At 43.1% G+C, this 23613-nt stretch overlaps 1 protein-coding gene across 1 annotated transcript in view; it reads left to right on the top strand.

Annotated features, from left to right (window-relative positions):
• Window positions 1–23613, top strand: part of PLCL2 (phospholipase C like 2) — a 101847-nt gene that overhangs the window by 52629 nt on the left and 25605 nt on the right. Inside the window, exons 2-3 of the mRNA XM_056858019.1 lie at window positions 12948–15434; window positions 18332–18535. Of these exons, the coding sequence (XP_056713997.1) occupies window positions 12948–15434; window positions 18332–18535 (2691 nt within the window). The remainder of the gene's footprint in view (window positions 1–12947; window positions 15435–18331; window positions 18536–23613) is intronic.

The following is a 23613-nucleotide window of genomic DNA, read 5'->3' as shown; positions in this document are numbered from 1 at the left end:
CAGTTGTTGATTCCCCAAAGGTATAGGCAGCAGTTTTTGAAATTAAGTCATGACCATTCCTGGGCGGGGCACCAAGGGGTGAAAAATACCCTAGCACGGTTACAACAGAGGTATTTTTGGCCGGCTATATCAAGGGAGGTCAAGCAATTCTGCCGCACCTGCCCCCGGTGCCAGAGGTGGGACGGACGTCCCCCACCTCGAGCCCCGCTACAACCCTTGGCAATCATTCAGGCTCCCTTTGACCGAATTGCCATGGACTTTGTGGGACCTCTGCCGCGGACCCCAAGGGGATTTCGGTTTTTACTGGTCCTTGTAGACTACGCCACCAGGTACCCAGAAGCCATCCCGTTCCGCACCCTACAAGCCCCAGGGGTATGTAGAGCCCTGATACGCTTCTTCGCCCATGTAGGGTTACCACGAGAAATAGTGTCAGATAGGGGCTCGTCCTTTACGGCCTCTATCACTAAGGCCTTGTGCAAAACGTTAGGCATCCGACAACTCTTTGCGGCCATCGCACACCCTCAGACCGATGGGTTGGTGGAGCGCCTCAACCAAACAATAAAAACCATGCTCCGCAAGTTGGCAGGAGATCGACCACATCAGTGGGATTTATACGTCGACCCCGTACTGTTTGCTATTAGGGAGACTCCTCAGGCCTCGACTGGGTACGCCCCTTTTGAGCTGCTGTACGGGCGCAAGCCCAGGGGCATCCTGCGGGTGGTGGAAGGGCAGGTTGTCGGACAGGATCAGGAAGACACCCAGGGGCAAGAAGCCTCGGAGTACGTACGGCAGTTGACGGAGCGGCTGGCAACCGCCCAAGCTATAGCCGGGCAGAACCTAGCCGACGCCCAAGCTCGGCAGAAGGAGCGATATGATCGCGGTACTCAAAACCGACAGTTGGGGGTCGGGACCCAGGTATTAGTGCGGGGAAGGGTATTTGGCCCCGGGGAGAAAGAGTTATGGAAAGGACCCTACAAAGTGAGGCAGGTGTTGGGACCCTGCTCGTACGAGGTCCAGTGTGGCGACCAACCCCGACAGCGGAAACGGCTCCACATCAATGATCTAAAAGAATGGGTGACCCAGTCAACTCACGAGGGGGAATGTCAGCTGGGGGAGGAACCGCTGGAGCTGTCGGAGGGCGATATGCCATGGGGCAACCCTAGTCCAAACCCAGACGGACCCCAGGTGAATACAACCCTCGACCTGAAACAAAGACAGCAATTGCGGGAGGTCTTACGGTTGATACCCCCGGTGTTTTCCTCAACGCCGGGGCGGATCGACGGGGTTACCCATGCGATTCGAACTCCTCCCGACGCCGTAGCACGCTCTAGTTGGCGCCCAGTACCTCGTCGAAGATGGGAAGAGGTAGAACGGGAGGTGACCAAGATGCTGAGCCTGGGAGTAATCGAACCCTCTAAAAGCGCCTGGCGAAGCCCCATCGTCCTCGTACCAAAACCGGACGGAAGTATCCGCTTCTGTATAGATTATAGGGCTGTAAACCAGATAGCCGCTTTCGATGCCTATCCCATGCCACGGGCGGACGTCCTCATTGACCAACTCGGGTCGGCCCAGTATCTATCAGCCTTAGACCTGACGAAGGGCTACTGGCAAATCCCGATGAGGACCGAGGACAAAGAGAAAACAGCCTTCGCTACCTCCTCGGGCCTCTACCAGTTCACGGTGATGCCGTTTGGGTTACATGGAGCTGCAGCCACATTCCAGCGCATGGTAGATCAAGTCCTGGCCCAGTGCCAGAGTTTTGCTATGGCGTATATCGACGACATAATCGTTTTCAGCCCGGATTGGGAAACACACCTCCAACATCTAGAGGCGGTATGTCGAGCCCTCTACGCTGCCGGACTACGGGCCAATCCCACAAAGAGTCACCTAGGGTTCCGGGAACTCAAGTATTTAGGCTATATAGTAGGACACGGGGTGTTAAGACCAATTCCCGAGAAAGTTGTAACCCTAGAGAAGGCTCCCATTCCGAGGACGAAGAGACAGCTCCGGCGCTTCTTAGGACTTGTGGGGTACTACAGCAAGTTCATACCCCACTTTGCCACCCGGGCCTGCCCGTTGACCGATTGCCTAAAGAAGATGTGTCCGAACCAGCTCCGGTGGACCCCTGAGGGTTTGGAAGCCTTCCACGATTTACGAACCGCGTTATCCCAAAACCCCGTGTTGAAGAATCCGGACTTCGACAGGCCCTTCACGGTGCACACCGACGCATCCGCTACGGGACTAGGAGCAGTACTGATGCAAGAAAAAGAGGGTCAGGACTACCCCGTTCTATTCATCAGTCGCAAATTGCACCCAGCCGAACGTCATTACGCTACAGTGGAAAAGGAAGCACTGGCCGTTAAATGGGCCGTAGGATCCTTGCAATATTATCTGGAGAACAACCCCTTCGTCCTAGTCACCGACCATGCGCCTTTAGTGTGGATGAAACGTATGAAAGACCACAATGCCCGGATCCTCCGGTGGTACGTGTCACTGCTACCCTTCTCCTTTACGGTACAACACAAGCCTGGAGTTCAACATATACCAGCTGACTACATGTCCCGGGTGTTTGAGGAAGAGGACCTTGACCAGTCAGCGCTTAGGGGGGGGGTGTGTCCCGGGACGAGCCCCTCTTTGGGCTGTCCGGGCCGAAGTCAGCCCTCAACACACCCCGCGGAGCACCGGCCACTCACCTCGTGGGGGGGGGACCCGGGCGAAGGGGAAGCCAGGCCCTTGCAGGACAGACCCGGGGCCGGCCGCTCAACCCTGTCTTCCTCCCCAGGGGACGGCCAAGGCAACGCAGGAGCGCAGCCCCCGGGAGGCGGCAGCTGCGGGCGCTCGGCCCCAACACAGGCCGCGGAGAGAGAGTTGCGCGCCGCCCCGCCCCACCCCGCTCAACAGCTGGGCTTCGGGCGAGCCCGGGCGGGGCGGGGAAGGGCGCGCCGATCAGCAGCCGCTGCGGCCGCCACGTGACCCACCGCCGCCCATATAAGGAACTTCTGGGGGGGCGGGGCTAGAGGAGGAAGGGGCGGGACCTCTCTGGCCTGGAGGAAATATAAGGCCAGAGAGGAGCCTCTTCGAGAGACAGCAGGAGGAAGGTGGGGGAGAGGGAGCTGTCTCCCGTCATCCTGGCTGTTTCCGAGGGGGAGACCAGCTCAGATTCCCCCTCGGATTGGTCCGAAGCCGAGGAGGCTCCTCCGGCCGGGCCTTTCCCCAGGGCAGAGACCCCGGAGGCGACGGCTACGCCAGGGGGGCGTGACAGACCCTGATGGTACCTTCCAGCTCTGTGATTCTATGATTGTATAAATATGGATTCCCCACTATCCCCTTCCTTTCTCTGCCTGCCTTAGACTATAAGCTTCTCTGTCGAAGATGTGTCTACTCATCCATATACATTGATGGTGCTTTCTTAAGGAATGTATGAATTTTCTGAATTTTATCACAATATCCTTGTTCAGTGGTGTTATTGGGTTAAAACTAACTACCAAATAAACAAATGGAATGTTGAACGGGCAAGGTAAACCAAAGGCTTGGCAAATAAACACATGCACACATATTTTACAATTTATAAGTCAGATTATGTATGTTAATAAAGGTTCATGCATTATAAACAGCTACCCTGAAGTAAAAAGTATGAGTAACATCTGTTCCCAAACATACAACTTAGCCTATCATTTTATACTGTTATCCTCTTTTTACGGGATTCACAATGCAATCCCAAGTAGAGTTGTACCCTTCTAAGTACTTCGAAGAGAATGGGCTTTTTAAAAGATGCAGTTCTGTTTAGGATTGTCCTGTCAAGAACTTCATGCCAGGATGTCTTGGAATTCAGTCATAACCATCTGTTTATCTACAGATGACAAATTTAAGCTGGGATTTATTTGTCTTCACAAAAACTTTTTGCAGTAGTTAATTTTTCAGCCATGACTATGGCGTGACCCACCAAGAAGTGTTGCTAGAATGTCGGCATTTATTTCCATCTACTCATGTGTGGCATAAAGAACCTATGCAAAGTATGTGACTGCTACTGAAAATGAACAGAGTTTCCACACCAGCAGAGTTGGTTGTTTGGTTGGATTATGCCCTTGGTTGTCACTGAAGTTGATGGCGTAACATGCAGCCCTTGCTTTGAAATGAGCAAATTGTATTATTTTCTTAATTGGGTCTGAGCATTTCTGTCAAAAATATAAAATTCAAGTTAGATTATTTAGCATCTGTAAAAATATTTTCAATGTATTTTCTTTGGGACTTTATCCTAAGACACAAATTAATATTTGGATACAGTTTTTCAAGTAGGTGGGCCAATAATACCATTTATCACAATAAATCTCATCTTACTCAAATTCAAGACTTAGTTTTTCCCCTAGGTATGCCACAAAAAAGGGGGTCATCTTACATTTGCCTACAAGTTACAATTATGTCCAATCATTTTTTAATGTGTATAATATTTTTAGGAGATTGTCTTACATCCAGGGTAGTCTTCCTTTCAAGTAAATACAGTAGCTTACCAAGCATCACTATGGTAACAGTCTCTCTCATACAACCAAGTTAACAGAGTTTACTCTCAGAGGCTCAAATGTAATGCTCAGTCAATTGCAGGTTAGGGTGATGGCCATAACAGGCCAAGCTTCACATGGGAGAAAAAACTTGAAGGTTTGGAAAAGATACCTTCCCCATCTTAAAGAAACCGGGAATGCCAGATATTTGTGTTCCTTTAAAATGAACTTGTGTGTGTGTGTACAGTATAAAGAAGTTATTTTGTTTGCAAAAATGAAAATGCATAAATGAATTCTTGTAAGCCCAAAGATTTTCCAGATTTATATACTAAGTGGGACATTCATTCAAATCCCCTTTAAAGGGTTCCAACTTATCAGCAACTTGTCCATAAAGAGAAACATTTTTAGCATAGTCTGTCCATCCCTTTAGGCAAGGAAAATTATTGTGTATGTCAATAAAGGACTGTCAGTATAATTTAATGATTTATAGACATCTGGACCAGAAGAGCTAAATTGCTATTAACAAATTGTGGGCACACATTGTACTTCCCATGAGACCGTGGGGGGGGGGCACCAGATCGTGATTTTTTTTTCATCTGCCATAAGTAATGGATGCATGCGTTTCTGTTCTTGGTTCATGCTGTTATTAAACCCAGCATTGTGATTTTGAAGAGGAGTCTAAAATGCACATACTGATTGGCGTTGATGTTTAGGCAGTGAGGCATAGTTGTAGTGGAGTTAAGTGCAGTAACACCAAACAATCTAGAAGCTCACATTACCTAATCAATCTCATTGTAGTTTTGTTCCTTTCCCAAACCTTTATTACATGTGAAGGAAATGGCTCAGGAATTTGTCTCTTTGGTAAAATTGTAATGGTCATTTGAAGCCAGTGAGGTTTGATGGTTATGACAAGCTAGGACAGGGAAAGGTTGAGTTCAAATTGCCACTCAGCAATGAAGTTCACTGGGTGACCTTGGGTGAGTAACTTCCTTTGAGCCTAACCTACCTCATATATTTGTTGTGCAGATCAAATCCTTACAGAAAGGAGAATCATGTAAGCCAGCCTGAGCTCCTTTGAGGTGAAGGGAGGTTGGAAACTGATAGATAGAGGAATTAGGACCACCATATATATACAAAGTTACAGCTAACATTATTCTTTTAATACATCTTGCCTGAATATGATAGGTTGCATACATTTACAGTGTATTGCAAGTGATTATGTTTTGTCTTTTGATGTGAGTTTCCTGTTTATGTTGATTGTGGCCTGCTGGACTCCTTGTAGTTTTCATACTATATTGCTACTGTTCAAGCACTTTCATAGGTATGTATCTTTTGTATGTTGCAGTGATTTGTTAGTTACTTGCTGTGACAGACAGGTTAGGTTACTCCTTTCCCTGAGAGTAACCACTGGGAGCTGATGGTCTGTTGGTGAGAGGCTGCCAGTTAAACAGCCGTTAGTTCAGTTGGAGTAAGAGTCGGCTGACGGCAGGAGTAGCTTGAGCCAGTGCGAAGCATAACAAAAACTTGCCCCTGCCTGAATGTCAGCTTGTAACGAAGAATCCCAAATGGTCTATAGTTCAAAAGTTCAAGTGCAAAGAAACTTTGTAATGTCCAAGGGAGTCACTCCAGTGTTGTGTCCAAACCATTAATGAAACTTAACTCCTTGTTTGTTTGACCCTGTGGGCTGGATATGTATGGTCTCAGAAAGAAGCGTTGTCTCTCTCACACACACATTAAGATCTTGGCCAATGAATAAATATATTAAGAATATGAATAAATGGTGGCAATGTGTGAATGAAGTAACCCCAGTAGCTCTGTGAAGTGTCTGAGTGAGGGGTGATTGTTAAAGGGGACTGGGCTATCCTGTCTGGTGGTGTTTCTGTGAGTGAGAGAGGGGACCTTGTATGTGAAAGGATCAGGGCTTTCTAGACCTTTTAAAAGATGCAAGACCAGTGGTGAATTGGGCCTGCTTGACCTACGTAACCCTGAATCTATGTGACAGAGGTTGTGGAGGGTGGTAGGGTCTCTGAGTAAATATGACAGTATTGTACAGATAGCCAGTGCTTGTTCTGGTTAGAGTGTGTGTCTAGGAGTCGAGAGAGTTGAATCTTTACTCTGCAGAGAAGCTTATTGAACGACCTTGAATTTTTCAGTAGAATTACTAAGGCAGCTGTATTGAGAGTGTGCCTACTGAAGAAATACTTATGATTTTGCTATGACAGAATCCTAGGAACTGATTTAATGACTGAACATCCCTAAATGTGGATTTTTTGTCTGCTAGATGCAGTTATGAGAGATACTTTAAATTCTTATAGATAGAGGTTAAAAAGTACCATTTTCTTCATTCCCTGACCCCTAAATAACAAATCTTTAATTTCCTCTCCAATTCCTAAAGTAAAAAGAAAAGGGGCTATAATAATTCTCTTACTCTGCTATTTGTAAAGATTTCCCTTTCCCAATTACTCTACTTGTTCCTGCTTTCCAAAGAAAAGGGATATGTAGGGCCTCTGCTGACAATGGCAAGACTTTGAGAGCTGTAGAGCCCATTCCTGAAAAGGGGGGGGGAAACTTCTCAAGAGCCGGCATGAATAAGGTGGCACCTATTCTGACGCGGGGGTAAACACACCAACATCCGGTTCCCACCGGTCCCCACCGCCAGTGCAGCATTCAGGCACCACTGGCCTACTGGTGGTGCCCGGATGTTGGTGCAGGGGAGTGTTCCTGGGGGAGGAGCTGCAACTAGGCAGCTTCCTCACCCCTTTTGCTCCAGGAACGCTTCCTCACGGTGCAGCCTTTTTTGGTGGCACAGCCCCGGTGGAGGCAATGGGGAATTTCCCCCATTTTTATTTTTTTTAAAAGCTTTTTTGCCTTCGCGGTGACCAGGAAGCCTCGAAGGAGGCATCGCAGTTGTGCCACTCCCAGCTGCCGTGGATCAACCCTCTCCTTCAGGAATGGGCTGCCCTTCTTACTACCACTTGTCTGGAACTTGAAGCAAAGTTTTGTCCTCATGTTAAGTTTCAGAGGATAGGGAAATATTGCCGTTTGCTATGGTACTTTTATTTCCTGATTTTAAAGCAAACTTCACAGGGGACAGGTATTCCATCACCAGAGAGGGAAAGTAGTTTTGCAAAATATTTTTTTTTTTCAAAAACAGCAAAAGGTCTTTATCTGTCCTTGCATTAATATCTTGCCATTTCAGAGTAAGTACTCTTGCTAGTATATGATGCATTTTTAAAAAGAGAGCTTCATAAACTTACCTGTACCTGAGAGCTGCAATCTTCTAAAGAAACAAAACAAAAATATTCTAACAGAACCAAACATTAAAATGCTGGTAATATGAAGGCTAGGAGATTGGCTGCTCATCATTAGTGAGTGTTGCAGTCAAATAGCTGCCCTTTAATAACACCGTGCTCAGAATTGTAATTGTCACACTACCTGGATGAAAAAAAGTCTTTCCTCCAGTGACAAAATATTGTGGTTCAAATGCTTGAGAAATATGATATCCCTGTACTGTTTTGATATCCCAGTACCACAGTCTTGAAATGGGATATCCCAATATTATTATCTCGAAAAGAGATTACTCTGTTGCTGCCAGGAAGTTGTCTACACACTGAACGTTTACTGCATGAACAAAAATAATCTAGAAAGGCTCTTGAAATGTTCAAATTGATATATCATGCAAGCATTTACTCCTTGACTGGGAAGTTCAAAAACAAAATATCTTTACATGCATTAATAATGAGATTTATTTATTTTTAACCAGGACTCATTTATAAGGTAAAATTAATCTTCCTGTGAGAGAGTGAGAGGGAGAGAAAGTTATGTTTGAGGTATGGAATTACTTGTAAAGCAGTGATAATTCATTGATTGTGGGAAGACTTCCACTTGGCTCGGTTATAGTCCAAACTGAAGCGGTATACATTAATCATTTAATTGGATGCTTTTCTACCAGTGATGCATTCCAGCAGTCTGCTGTGTTATTCTGTAGCACCAAAGCAAAATAAAATACAGTAAAAGCTTTGTTAACTGGATCATGGTTAACTGGGTGGCTTGGTTAATCAGCATGCTGGCCAAGTGACTCAGGATGATGCTGGATAAACACATTGTTAACTAACATATTTGGTTAACCAGCGACCCTGGTTCCCTGTGAATTCCACTTAACAAAGCTTTTACTGTTCTTTGGATCCTCAGAAAATAACTATTGCAGGGGGAATGAGTTTTGTAGAGCACAGCCTACTTCATCAGATGCTTTAGATTTGTTCTGGAATAATTACAGCTTGATTCTTATGAAGTCATTCATAACACATATAGTGAAGTTGAGCTTTATGGATTGTTTGTTTAATTATATAGGTATTTATTCTCTGTTTTTCTCCACATTGAAGACCCAAAACAGCTTACAACATTATTCTCCCCATGTCCATTTAATCTTCACAACAGCAACCCTGTGAGGCAGGTTAGGCTGACAGTGACTGACCCAAGATTACTCAGCGAGCTTCCATGGCAAAGTGGGATCTTGAACACAGACTCCAGATCAGCTGGATACATTTACTTGAAAATAATTAGCATTTATGCCAAGCATGTTTCTAAATATGTTCAGTATTATAGACCTAGAGAGGCTTTAGAAGCACAAGTAATTTGGAGGCCAGTGTAATTCACAGTATTAATTTCTTAATGAATACTAAAGAATAAATAAATAGTTAAAATGCTCTATGAAAATATTGCCCCTTTACAGAAACTCTGTTTGGGACTTTTTAAAACATCGGCTACAAAACTGGAAATCTTGACTGTAATTCAATGCAGAATTTCAAGGGCTTGAAACCTCCTCCATCCTAAGGAGGTTTCCTGCAACTTAAGTGGTTCTCCTGCTAGGCTGGAGGAAGTCTTTGCATTTTGCCCAGTAGAGTAGTAGGATACAGGCCGTTATGAGTAATGTTCAGGGGTCCCCAACATTTTTGAGCCTTTGGCTGCTTCAGCTTACCATCAGTCACACTGAATTTTTTTGTGCTGTGGTGGCAGCTGCTGCCCACGCAGCATTTTTAAAAATATTCACAGCCAGTCAAATCTCTAATAGCCAATAACCCCCGCTTGGCCCCACCTACTTTATGAAAACACTTGGCGGGGACCATGGCACCCATGGGCACCATATTGGAAACCGCTGTGCTAGATTATGGCTCTTCACTCCAAACTGGAGCTCTCTTGTGGACACAAGGTCACCCAGAACTCTGCTTGCCTTCATTTAATTAATCAATTCATATAGATCAGATACAGATGAGTACGGGTATTTGTACTTGAAAGTAGGGAAGCCCGTGCACATATGAATTCCAAGTGCATATTGGGACACACATGAGGGCTCTGGACAGAGACACTTTCTTTTAAATTCTTTGTAGTCTGAGCATATTTGATGAACCTTGCTGGTTGTCTGAACCAGGAAACTACATATTTAATGTTGTTTACAAGTCAGGATCTGTTCTAGTCTCGCCTCCTCAGAAGAGGCAGTCAGGCCAGGACCGACCCTGTATCTACCCCCCTATAATCTTTTAGCGAGTTTAGTCATCTGCTTCCCCACCTGTATTATGATACATGTCCTGCAGCACCTTTTAATGACTAACACATTTATTCCATCCTAATCTTTTGTGAGTCTACCCCTCTGGAACTATGACCTCTGCTATGGTTACTCACAGCCTGATGTGGGAAGAGTTACCATGTGGAAAGATGTTAATGTGCTACAGCTGTAATCTATAAGCACTCCATCTACGTGACAAACCTTTCTTCAGGCTGAGCATTTTAGCACATCTTTTTTTTATATCTTTATAGCTTCAAAGGTTTAACCTGGTGAGTCACATCCATTGCTTTGTATAGGGTCCTTCACTGTCATGTCAAATATCATTATTTCAAACTTCTTCTCAGTCCAGCTGTACTCCCTGTCTGTGCCCTCAGTTTTATATTGGGAAGATGGATGTTACCGATGCTGCTGCCTTAGTTTTTCTGTAGTTGTTGTTCTAGTGAAAGGCACCTAGCTTGGAAGCAGGGGAAAGGCAGCGTTCCTGTCCTTTTCCCAACTCTACTTACACCCTCACTTACACTCTTCTGTTTCTCCAATCTTCTCTCCATCCTTCCATCTGAGGCTATTACAAAGGCAGAGTTTAGAATGGAACTTCCAAATCCAACACTGCCTTTTCTGGGTCATCCAAATAAGGCGCAGCCTTGAGATCCCAAGAAAAAATGCTTCTCTCCCTCCACAGCCAAGAAGGTATATTCAAATAGTTCCCATTTCCCTGTTTGAAATTCCTGGTTCATTATTCTCCAATCCAACTACACATATTAATGATACTTAAACAGTTCTGCATCCTGAAATAAACTTTGGTATCTGCCCCTAATTTGGTGTGATTTGAAGCCGGATATATCAATCTCCAGTTATTCTTTGGTTTTCCTGAGAGTACCCTGGTTTGAAGCCCTTGGTGCTGGAATCTGGTTTTGGATTGAGGAACAAGGGTCATGCAAAACTTATTTCAGGATGCATAGGTATTTCATCAGTATTTGTGGATGGAATGGAAAATAAGGAAATGGAAGCTTCAAATAGGAAAATGGGAACCAGCTTCAGTTTTGTTATTCAGATAGGACTTGGAGAGGAGACAATACTTTACATTGCTTCCTTCCTCTGCTGAAAACGTGGTTGGTGGTGGGTGGGTAGACTTCTCCTTCAGCTTTGGTCCTGACTTTACTATATTAGCAGCCCTCCACTGTGGGTCAAATGTATGTGTGTCCCTGTACCTTTTCTTCTGCAGAGGGGAAAGTGCTGGAGAGCAGTTTTAATAAGTGGCTGATCAGGAAAGTGTTAAGCACCCCATTCCCCTGCCAGTCACAGCTCACTTCCAAACTCACTTGTGGTTTTTGCATTAAAGGAAGCACCATCAGGAAAAAGATTCACAAAACTACAGATTTGACACCACCACTCCACTAAACCTTGTGTGAACATGCTGGTATATGGGTTATGGAGTAAACATGGAGCCCCTAAGTGAATTTGTTGTATAATTGCTTTGTTGTGGGTTCACATCATGGTGCTGATATGAAGCATTCTGAAATTGTTTTAGGACCATGGCACTTCGATATCTTTGGTATTGGTCAGATACTGTTACTATTTTCACCACTGGCCCTTTCCAAGCAATATTGTTCATTCACACATGTTCCTTGTGAAGACTTCCACTGCAGTTAAGATTAAGGAAACTTTTTGCAAAACCTGAGCTGTTATATTGATCATCTTACAAGTGTGCCGTGCCTATGTTCACTAGATTTAAATAACACAAACTCTGCAAACAGGCCTGTATGTTTAAATGCATTCTTTAACCTTAAAATATTATGATAATGATTCCCTCTCTGTTTTTGCTTGGGAAAAGATTTAGGAATACAGTTTGAATGTAAAATTAAGTTCACTTTGCTTTTATTTTATGGCTTTTGTTTAGCATGGGCGAAGGGGGCCAGAACATCAAGGTCAACTGAAGAAGTTTAATTCAGCCCTCACATCACCTTTACTCTCTTCCCCGGCATGGATGCCAGTTCCACATTCCTACTGCAGAAGGAATGCTCTTGTTCCTTCACACTCTCTATACCTCCCCCTTCTTGCCAGTAGGTCAATATACACATGATATAGTTGAGATATTTTTTTGCCGTCAAGTATGGCCACCCTGTAGGGTTTTCAAGACAATCTTTGCCTGCCTCCATGTCACATCCCTAGTATTCCTTGGAGGTCTCCCATCCAAATATTTGCCAGGGTCGAGGCTGAGAGTGTATGACTAGCCTAAGGTTACCCAACAAGTTTCCATGGCAGAGTGGGAATTCGAACCTAGGATTTCCAGACCCTAGTCTGAGACTTTAACCACTGTACAACGCTGGCTCATAGTTGAAATACTTTAGATAAAATATTGTAAATTTTGTATTGAGGGCCAAAGCAAGGGTTTCAAACAGCAACAGAGGTTTAAACATATATAGTATATAGTATATTAGGAGCACTTATACTGTGAGTTCAGCAATCAACAACCTAGTACAATAAAGAAACAGATCCAAATGTCTGTTTGGCTTGATGGCTTTGAATACATTCCTGGCACTCAGTATGTAAAATGGGAATAATATGTATTATCTCAGAGGGTTGCTATAAATATTGATCATAAAATGTTATGAGTACTAAATTATGATTCTGTGCAGGTTTTGACTTACTTCTCAGTAAATATATATAGGACAGGGATGAACATTTGCTATCTTTAATGTTCCATTAGATATGAATGGTTGTGGACAGATCACTTAGTCCCTAGGACAAAGATTCCTTTGAGAATACCTAATAGGCCTTCAAATCCTCACATTCCTTCAGAATGAACTACATTAAAGTAGCAGACAGATAGAGGTATCTGCATGTCATATGGCTGATATTTCATTATTCTTTTCTCTTTCTACTTCCAGGATGGTACAAAGCAAAAAAGAGAACGGAAAAAGACGGTGTCATTCAGCAGCATGCCGGCTGAGAAGAAGATAAGCAGTGCAAGTGACTGTATTAATGCCATGGTTGAAGGCTCAGAACTCAAAAAGGTTCGATCCAACTCCAGAGTATACCACCGATACTTCCTTTTAGATGCAGATATGCAGTCCCTACGTTGGGAACCTTCAAAGAAGGATTCTGAAAAAGCAAAGATTGATATTAAATCAGTCAAAGAAGTGAGAACGGGGAAAAATACAGACATTTTTCGTAGCAATGGAATTTATGACCAGATTTCAGAAGACTGTGCATTTTCTGTTATCTATGGGGATAATTATGAGTCTTTAGATCTTGTTGCAAATTCTGCAGATGTTGCAAATATTTGGGTTACTGGACTAAGATACCTGATATCTTATGGAAAACATACACTTGATATGCTAGAAAGTAGCCAAGATAAAATGCGGACTTCATGGGTTTCACAAATGTTTAGTGAAACAGATGTGGATAATATGGGCCATATATCCTTGTGCAGAGCTGTGCAGTTTATAAAAAGCCTAAACTCTGGCTTAAAAACAAGTAAAATTGAATTGAAATTCAAAGAGTTACACAGATCAAAAGACAAACCGGGTACTGAAGTCACAAAAGAAGAGTTTATTGAAGTTTTTCATGAGCTTTGCACTCGCCCTGAGATCTACTTCTTGTTAGTTCAGTTTTCCAGCAATAAAGAATTCCTTGACACCAAGGACCTGATGATGTTTTTAGAAGCAGAACAGGGTATGGCACATGTCACAGAAGAAATAAGCCTTGAAATTATTCGCAAATATGAGCCTTCTAGAGAGGGCCAGGAGAAAGGATGGCTTTCCATAGATGGTTTTACAAATTACCTTACTTCAGCAGAATGTCATATATTTGATCCGGAGCATAAAAAGGTGTGCCAGGACATGAAACAACCATTATCTCATTATTTCATAAACTCATCTCATAACACATACTTGATAGAGGATCAGTTCCGAGGCCCATCTGATATCACGGGGTATATTCGTGCTCTTAAAATGGGGTGTCGAAGTGTTGAGTTGGATGTTTGGGATGGTCCTGATAATGAACCTGTAATTTACACAGGTCATACAATGACCTCACAGATAGTCTTCCGCAGTGTAATTGACATTATTAACAAATATGCATTTTTTGCTTCGGACTACCCTCTTATGTTGTGTTTAGAAAATCATTGTTCTCTCAAGCAACAGAAAGTGATGGTTCAGCATATGAAGAAAATATTGGGGGACAAGCTGTATACACAGTCTCCAAATACAGAGGAATCTTACCTTCCTTCTCCCGAATCTCTCAAAGGGAAAATACTATTAAAAGCAAAGAAGCTTTCTCCTAATTGCTCTGGGCTAGAAGGAGATGTTACTGATGAAGATGAAGGAGCAGAAATGTCCCAGAGAGTGGGTAAGGAAAGTGTGGAGCAGCAGAATGTTGTGCTAGCAAAAACGTTCCAGCTCTGTAAAGAGCTTTCGGAAATGGTAAGCATATGCAAGTCAGTTCAGTTCAAAGATTTCCAGCTTTCATTTCAGCTTCAAAAATACTGGGAAATTTGCTCTTTTAATGAAGTACTTGCTAACAGATACGCCAACGAAAACGCTGGAGACTTCGTGAATTACAACAAACGTTTTCTTGCCAGGGTTTTCCCTAGTCCCATGAGGATTGATTCGAGTAATATGAATCCACAGGATTTTTGGAAATGTGGTTGCCAGATAGTGGCAATGAACTTTCAGACACCTGGATTAATGATGGATCTCAACATTGGTTGGTTTCGACAAAATGGCAATTGTGGTTACGTACTGCGACCTGCAATCATGCGGGAAGAAGTTTCTTTCTTTAGTGCAAATACAAAAGACTCTGTGCCTGGAGTTTCACCACAGCTTCTTCATGTTAAGATTATTAGTGGACAGAACTTTCCAAAACCAAAAGGGTCAGGTGCCAAAGGTGATGTTGTAGATCCTTATGTCTATGTGGAAATCCATGGGATCCCTGCAGATTGTGCAGAGCAAAGGACAAAAACTGTGCATCAAAATGGGGACAATCCAATATTTGATGAAAGTTTTGAATTTCAAATTAATCTACCTGAACTTGCTATGGTACGATTTGTAGTACTAGATGATGATTATATTGGGGATGAATTTATTGGGCAGTACACAATTCCCTTTGAGTGTTTACAGACAGGTTATCGGCATGTTCCACTTCAGTCTTTAACAGGAGAAGCTCTAGCACATGCTTTCTTGTTTGTACATGTGGCCATTACTAATAGAAGGGGTGGTGGGAAGCCTCATAAACGGGGTCTTTCTGTCAGGAAAAGCAAGAAATCCAGAGAGTATGCTTGTATGAGGACTTTGTGGATTAAAACCATTGATGACGTATTCAAGAATGCTCTCCAGCCCATACGGGATGCTACGGATTTGAGGGAAAACATGCAGGTATCGTATTTGATTTACTTTCACAGAAGATTTGTATTTACATTAGAAATATGTTTTTCAATTTATGTTTCTATAATCAGTGGACATAGTTACGTATAGATATTCAATCATTTTGAAAGCTGTCCATTTGATCAACTGTAAAGGTAGTCAGTGACCAAAGAAAAAGTCCATGGATTTAAAAAGTTGTAACTCTGGTTACAGCTTAACTGATACTAACCTAATTCCCTTTTTGTGCTACTAGTTATTTTATGTCATCAGACTATTCTTCAGAACTTCAACTGATAGTAGATACAGAAAAGTTGTACAGCCATATTGGTCCACACAAAATCAAAAAGCAAGAACAAAACCTGTGTAAGAACCAACCAAATTGACACAGAATATTGTGCAAGGCTTTGAGCTCTTCAGCAGTCTGGATTTTAACAATTTTTTTTAAAAAGAGACTGGTAGAAGGCAGATTTCTCAACCCATTATCTTCAAGTCTGACCTTAAGGCATCTTGTGTGAGATGCAAGCAGGCAATTATAGATATAGAAACAGACAAGTCAGAGGGTTGGTTTATATATATAACTGGATTGCTGAATATGTGGTGTCTCCCTCACATATGAACGAAGTAGGGTTGAAAAGCATTGGGGTTTTGAGATGAAATGAAAGTTCTGTGTGGTATATGATCTAAGATGGGTCATTCACATAGGCAGATGGCCACTTAATGCTGACTCTCATCAAGGATGAGATGCTAAATAAGATTTGTCAGATTCAGTGGGGAAAGCAGCAGTAATTAAATGCAAAAGATTAACATGTACAAACTCTTTATATCTGAACAGTTTCACAGCCTTTGTAAATGGAGTTTTGGCTTTTTTTGTCAGCACAATTTCCCCACATACACATTAGTTGTAAGTTTTCCCACAAGATTGTTTCATTTGCCATTGTCTTTAAAAACAGCACTATTTTAAAATACATTTGGAATGGGGTATTTATTCAAAAATGTTTCTTCTAATTTTGGAGAAGTACATTGCAATATAGAAAGAGTATTGTACTAGGATTACAGCAAATTATAGGTTAGATTTTATGAGGTATGTTTTCAGTTTGGGTGTTTATGTAGAAGATGAAGAAATTTTTATCCTTCTAGATTTGGCATATTGAAAATGCATAGTCAGGGCAGATCTATGGAACTTGAGTGCATAACCGTTTACTTGGAATGCTTAATTATGAGAGTAGGTTTCCAACTGCATGATAGTCAGTAAATAATAAATAAGAAAATAATTGTATGCCAGTTTTCCAGAACAAGAATTATCTCAGGCTGCCAGACAGTTCACTGGGCCAGATTTTCAAAATAAAAAATGGCATATGCCATTTAAAGCACTATAAGCAGCACTGCATAAATGTATGTAAAACAAGCAAATCAGACTATTTTTTCTGTATCTATTTTGTCTGCCTTCCAGTGATTTTAAGGCTAGATTACAATTTTTAAAGTCATATTTTAGTGTAGTCATATTTTAGTGTCACATGTCCATTAAAAAAACTTGTAATAAAAGTGATATTATTATAAAATGTTTTATGTTCTTGGTGAAATAAGCCAAGTATAGCAAGCTAGGTACTAAAATAGAGGACTGTACTCCCGAACTTTGCAGTTCATGGGACTCTCATTGGCTATGGCAAATGGAGCTTAACAATACCATGTGACTCATTCTGCTTTCTAGCAATAGGGAAGCCCTTCTTGCATCTGTGGTCTGACTGCACCTCCCTCAATAAAAGGCAGTGACAGGTCTCCCACTATTCCACTTGGCTAAATTTGAAACCTTCCTCCAGCATGAGGATCCTTCCTTCAGTTAAAATGGCTCTCTTCATACTTTGCTGAGTAAAGTGATGGGTTACATGCCAATGCCTGTATTGAGACATAATATTCTAACTTCAGTTTGTTTTGATCTTTGAGAATGACTTTAGCTTATTGTTTGGCTTGTTATGCTCCTTTTCTTTTCATAGGAGCCCAGCTTGTGGATAAGGAGCAAACTTCAATTTGTTGAAGTGCCTGAATTCAGAGATCAAAACAAACAAAAGTTAGAAGATTTAGACTTCCTAAACCATGAAATCTTCAATTTTGGCTTTGCATGGGAAAGGAATGGTAGACAACATGTGAGCCTGATAATAACAAACATTTCTGGTTTGTTCATATCTGAATACATCCAGTATGTTCCTCTGACTTCTGTTATTTCAAAGTACCGGAGAAAATTTGGGTGGGGGAGCAAAATAATGTAGAAAATGAGATTCTGGCCATCCAAATTGTGTAATGTTAGGTTGACCCTTTTATTTATAATTGACTGAAATATGGGGCCTTTAAAGGTAACAACTGCTATATTCACTTCAGCCTTGGAGAATCAGGCAGAAATGGGTCTTGAAATATTTTCAGTAACCTTGGACAAGATCAGGACTCTGGACTCATAGGTCTTTCATCCTATAATGAATGATCACAATACAGAGTTTTATCTATGGAAGATGAAAGTGAATGACCCAATGTGGTAATCCAGAGTTACCGGTCATCCTTGAAGACTGAAAGGATTTGCAAGTAGAAAGCATGATGTCATAGTCACAGTGGAATGAGAAGCTTTTACAAACTTCACCAGGGCCAGAAAATAATTTTTGTCCTAACTGCTGAAAACTGGAATTAATTTTCCGTAGCAGCATTAAGTCTATGTATGTATTTAATGTACTTGATAAATATTGCAAATTTCTAAATCTTGGGACACCTTTTTTCCGAGTCATGGAGGTTAGGGTTATTTATAATAAAAATTTGTATTATTATATTATATTTGTTAACCTAAATTTGCTTACAAATTCTGAAAAATAACTGAATTACATATTGAATGAGATATTAATTTTTTCCTTTCAATTTTTTAAAAACAGAATGCAGTAGTTTTATTCAAAGAGTTGTGCGGCCTCTCTCCTGTAGCAAATCTCATGCAATGCATATTAGCAGTATCAACACGCTTGGTGAGATGTGATAATACACCCTTAGTAGTAATGAATCTCAGCGATCAGTATCCCACAATGGAATTGCAAGGGATTGTTCCAGAGGTTTTGAAAAAAATTGTAACAGCATATGAAACGGTGAGTAGATTTGCATCTTTCATATCTTAAAAACTATCCTTTAAATCATGTCCTTTCAATATGGTATCTGATACACAGTGTTTTCCATCATTTCTTATTTTTGAAAGATCAGTCTCACAAACAGACAGGAATGGTGTTTTTATATGAGCTGAAACTTTAGAAATTTGTTTAATGTATTCACTTAAGCTATTTACAGGCATGCTTTTCTCCCAGTAACTGGGACTCAAAGGGAAACATAGCAAGGGCCTATGCAAGTAAGTTAGTAGGGTAAAAAGCACATTAGTATAAGGTATATTAACTTCTTGTAAATTGAGCATCTGCACATTTTTGGCATTTCTCAATGACTAGCTTCATACCTAAGCTTTACGTTCTTCCTTTCATCAGTTAAAGAGAAAATCTAGAAAGTGATATTGTTAGGGTTCAATTTTATGATCACTTTTGCAATATCAGTTCTGAGGACTGAATGGTTGGCAGAAAGTGGAAACACATCACAGAAAAAGGATCAGTAGTGCCAGAACATATACAAAGGATTACAAGCCTTCTCTCATTATTTCTGAATATACTTAATTTTCCTGTTCTCCTCTGAGGCAAGGGCATCTTGAGCTGTGGGTTGTTTTCCTTTGCTCTATCCGGAGAGGCAGGATTAAAAACTTTCAACTTTCTGTCTCTCTTGGCGGGAAAACAGCCTGCAGGAACTCAGTCTTTCATCCTGCCTAGAGGAGAGAGCAGTATTCCGGCACAGCTTTGCTTTTGAGAGATTAGTCTGCGAGAAAATCCTTGTTAGTTTACCCTGTCTGTTTGACTTTAGTCCTGTTCGTTTTTTCTGTGGTTCTCCTTCCTTCCCTTCCTCTTGTGGCTTCCCCGGTCTCCCCGTAGACTGAGAGAGTTTAAAATGGCAGACGCCATTTCTGTGAGGAAAGACGACTTGCTCTCAGAGCAAGACTATCATGCCGGGCTGGTCCAACCCGCCCACCAGGACAACAACTCCTCCAACTGCTGCCAAGGCAAGCCCTTAGGAAGAGACAACCAGCCGGACCAGTTGGAGAGCTGTGAGGGACCAGCCCTGCCACAGCAGAAAGCGAAAAAGGCGCGAAAAACTGTGCCACTGCTAGCGGGGCACCGAAAATGAAAGCACGGCACTAGATCAAGCGTGCCTTTGAAGTCTGGAGGAAAGTTCTTTGTCCAGTTCCCTCAGAACACGCTCTCGGCCCCAGGTGGTCAGGCGACCCCGTGGTGGTTTCGGACCCATCGATACCGGCTGGATATGGTAACGTTTTTCCTCCCCCCTCAGCAGAAACGGCGGGCGGGCGTTACCTTTCTAAAGAAGAGACTGACGAACTAGTGAAATCTGCCCTGCAAAGGCAGTGGCAAGCGTTTCATGCCTTTCAGATGGGGTTTCCCCCTTTCCCATGGGGGGAACAATACCAATGCCCCACTACTTCCTCCTCCCAATCCCATACCACCAGAGAGGAGGAAGCAAACGCAGCCAGCACCGGCCCTTCCACTTTTAATCAATGGCCCACAAAAGTGGCTATGAAGGCCACACCAGCAGTTCCTGCTCCTGTTGGCCAAACTTGTTCCACTTCATCCACCCTTGACTCCGAAGAGAAAGAGAGGGAGGAGGGTGAATTTGATTCTAAGGAAGACATTCCCCAACCAGAGGAACAGCAGTCCAGACTGTTTTCGGGGGATAATTTTCTGGTGAGGATTTTCAAGGCCTGCTGGCTAAGGCCATCCTTGCCTTAGATCTAAATGAGGACCAGGAGTTCCCTGAGGAGCAAAAACCAAAATTTAAACAGGGTATTAAAGAATATTTCCCCAGAAAGAAAATGCAAAATAACCTGGTTCCCTTCCCAGAGTTCTTTGTACGGGCGGTCAAAGATGTGTGGGATAACCCCTCCTCTAATAAACAGCTACCCCCAAATATTAAAAAGCATTATGCCCTGGCTCCTCACGCCATGAATATGCTAAAGGTTCCACTGGTGGATGCTCCAGTCGTAGACCTAAAGGCCCCAGGACTGGTTCCAGAGGATGGAGTGGGCTCACTCCGCGATCAATTAGATAGGAAGGCTGACTCCCTAGCCAAGAAGGCACATGAGGACACAGCCATGACTATTCAGTCCAGTGCCACCATATCTATTTTTGCCCAGGCCTCCTACTTGTGCGTTAAGAAGCTTATTCAGCTTGTCCCCCCAGACAACCATAGAGTGGTGGGGGGCCTAGAAAGAGTTCTCCAGGTGGTCACACTAATGGCAGACGTGTCCTTAGACACCATGTCATTTGCAGCAAGGTCAGTAGCTTCTGTCTCCTCCATCAGAAGGGCCCTCTGGTTGAGAGCATGGCCAGCGGATTTCAAGGACAAGGCTATCCTTATGGCATATCCCATTCAAGAGGATAGATTGTTTGGGGAAAAACTAGATAATATACTCATTGAGACCAAGGATAAGAATCATGTGCTTCCTAGGCAAATTAGGAAAGATAGCAGACCATTCTCCTATCCTTCCTTTCGCTCCTCTAAGGTGGCGCCCAGATACAGGGCGGAGTACAGGAAAGGTCCCTGGAACCCAAATAGGTCCTTTCGCAGAGGAGGAAAGTACCAGAGACAAGGACAACAAACCAGACCTGACAAAGGGGACAAATTCCCCAAAAATAATTCCCAGTGACGCCACGTCATTAGGGGTGGAGGGAAGACTAGTGGAATTCAGGGACGGATGGGACCATCTGAGCCTGGACAAATGGGTTTCACACATAGTCTCCCATGGGTACCTACTGGAGTTTACTTCCAATCCACGGGATCGCTTCCTAGTCTCCCCAGTCTCTCACAAACCTGAGAAGTAGAAAAGGGCAAGAGTCCAGTAGCACCTTAAAGACTAACAAAAATATTTTCTGGTAGGGTATGAGCTTTCTTGAGCCACAGCTCACTTCTTCAGATACAGCTAGAATGTGAATCCATCTGTCTTTAAGTAGAAAAGAGTGAATTCAGACAAGCATTAGTATGTAAATGTTAACAGTATGTAAATGTGAATAGCAGGCGTGATGGGATTAGGTGTGGTATGCAGAAGAGTCTGTGATGTCCAGGGGAGAGATGGGTGTGGAGAAATCAGCATTGGTAATGAGCCATGAATTCAAGGTCTTTATTCAGCCCAGGTAAATGCATTGACTTTAGTTCAAATATCAACTGTAATTCAGCAGTTTCTCTTTCCAATCTCCCTTTGAAATTCCTTTGTAAGAGAACTGCTACTCTTAAATCTGCAACAGAATGTCCTGGAAGGTTGAAATGTTCTCCCACTGGTTTTTGAATATTGTGGTTTCTGATGTCAGACTTATGTCCATTTAATCTTTGTCTAAGTGACTGACCTGTTTGTCCAATGTAGATTGTGGAAGGGCATTGCTGGCATGTGATGGCATAAATCACATTAGAAGATGAGCAGGAGTATGAACCTGAGATAGTATGGCTGACATTGGTGGGTCCAGAGATGATGATCCTAGAATCTATATGAGGGCAAAGTTGGCACCTTTGTAATTCTCTCTGGGCTTATCTTGTAGTAAGTTGTGCCTGGGTATCATTCTGGCCTTCTCAATCATCTTTCTCACATATCAGCAGGATATTGTAGTTGCAAAAATGTTTGCTGTAGGTCTCTCAAGTGTGTATCTCTGTCTGAAGTACGTAGACAAAGGGGAATGGTCCTTGGATCAGGGTACCTTTCAACTTATTGTACAAAGGTTTGGGGTGCCCTAGGCAGATCTGTTCGCATCAGAAAACAATTGCAAAGTGCCCAGGTTTTTCACCAGATATTACCATCCGAAAGCGCAGGGAATAGACGCCCTGCTAAGCCCGTGGCCGAAAGGCCTCCTATACGTCTTCCCGCCTCTGCCCATAATCCCCAAGGTTCTCTGCAAGATCCATCAGGAGAAGGCCGAAGTGATTCTGGTGGCACCCTTCTGGCCACGCAGACCTTGGCTCGCCATACTCCATCAGATGTCAACTCAGGAACCCTGGCAGATTCCAGCAATGTGGGGAGTCCTCAAACAAGGTCCTCTAGTCCACCCAGACCCCCAATGGTTCTGTTTGACCGCTTGGAACTTGAGAGGAGGTCTCTTCTAGAGAGAGGGTACTCCAAGGATGTGGCTGATACCATTTTGGAGGCTCGTAGGCCTGCTACACGTCGCATCTATAACATGTCATGGAAGGCTTTTGTCAGATGGGCACGCAGGAAGAAGGTGGATCCTCTACTCCCAGGAGTCAGCAAGATCTTAGAGTTCCTCCAAAAGGGAGTAAGACTAGGCCTCTCAGCTTCTACCTTACGGTGACAAATTGCAGCTATCACCACAGTAATTCCTGAATTAGAGGCTGTTCCAGCCTCTAAGCACCAACATGTCATCGCCTTCCTAAGGGGGGGGGTTGCCCAGACCAGACCCCCCACTATTCATAGGTTCCCTACCTGGAGCCTCAATTTGGTTCTTAGAGCCCTTACTAAGGACCCTTTCGAGCCTTTGAAGTCAGTTTCTTTGAAGTACCTTCGTATGAAGGTATTGTTCCTTGTAGCCATAACCTCAGCCAGACGCGTTTTGGAAATTCGAGCCTTATCCATCAGACAAAGCCTATGCACTTTCCACAAGGATAAGGTGGTTCTGCGGCTAGATCCATCTTTTTTTCTTCCTAAGGTGAATTCTTCTTTTCATCGGTCTCAAGAGATAATTCTCCCCTCCTTTTGCCCAAAACCATCCTTGCCAAAATAAATTTCTTGGCATACACTGGACTTGCGCAGGGCAATTCGAATCCTTATCCACAGGACTGAAGGGTTCAGAAAGTCTGACTTCATGTTCATCAATATTTCAACCCTCAACAAGGGACAGAGAATGTCAGCGGCAGCTATCAGCTATACCTTTAAGCAGACCATAGTCGAAGCTTACAAAGCATCGAAAGTACCAGTTCCAGAGGGCATCACTGCCCAGTCCCTGCGCAGCGCCTCTACTTCTGCGGCCTTCGACAGGCAAGCACCAGTGGATGAAATCTGTCGAGCAGCTACATGGTCGACAATTTCGACTTTCATCAAACACTATAAGATTAACACATG

Source organism: Euleptes europaea, chromosome 11 (assembly GCF_029931775.1).
Source record: "Euleptes europaea isolate rEulEur1 chromosome 11, rEulEur1.hap1, whole genome shotgun sequence".
NCBI lineage: Eukaryota > Metazoa > Chordata > Lepidosauria > Squamata > Sphaerodactylidae > Euleptes > Euleptes europaea.
The sequence above is the reverse complement of the archived record's forward strand: the minus strand, read 5'-3'. Positions and strand labels throughout refer to the sequence as shown.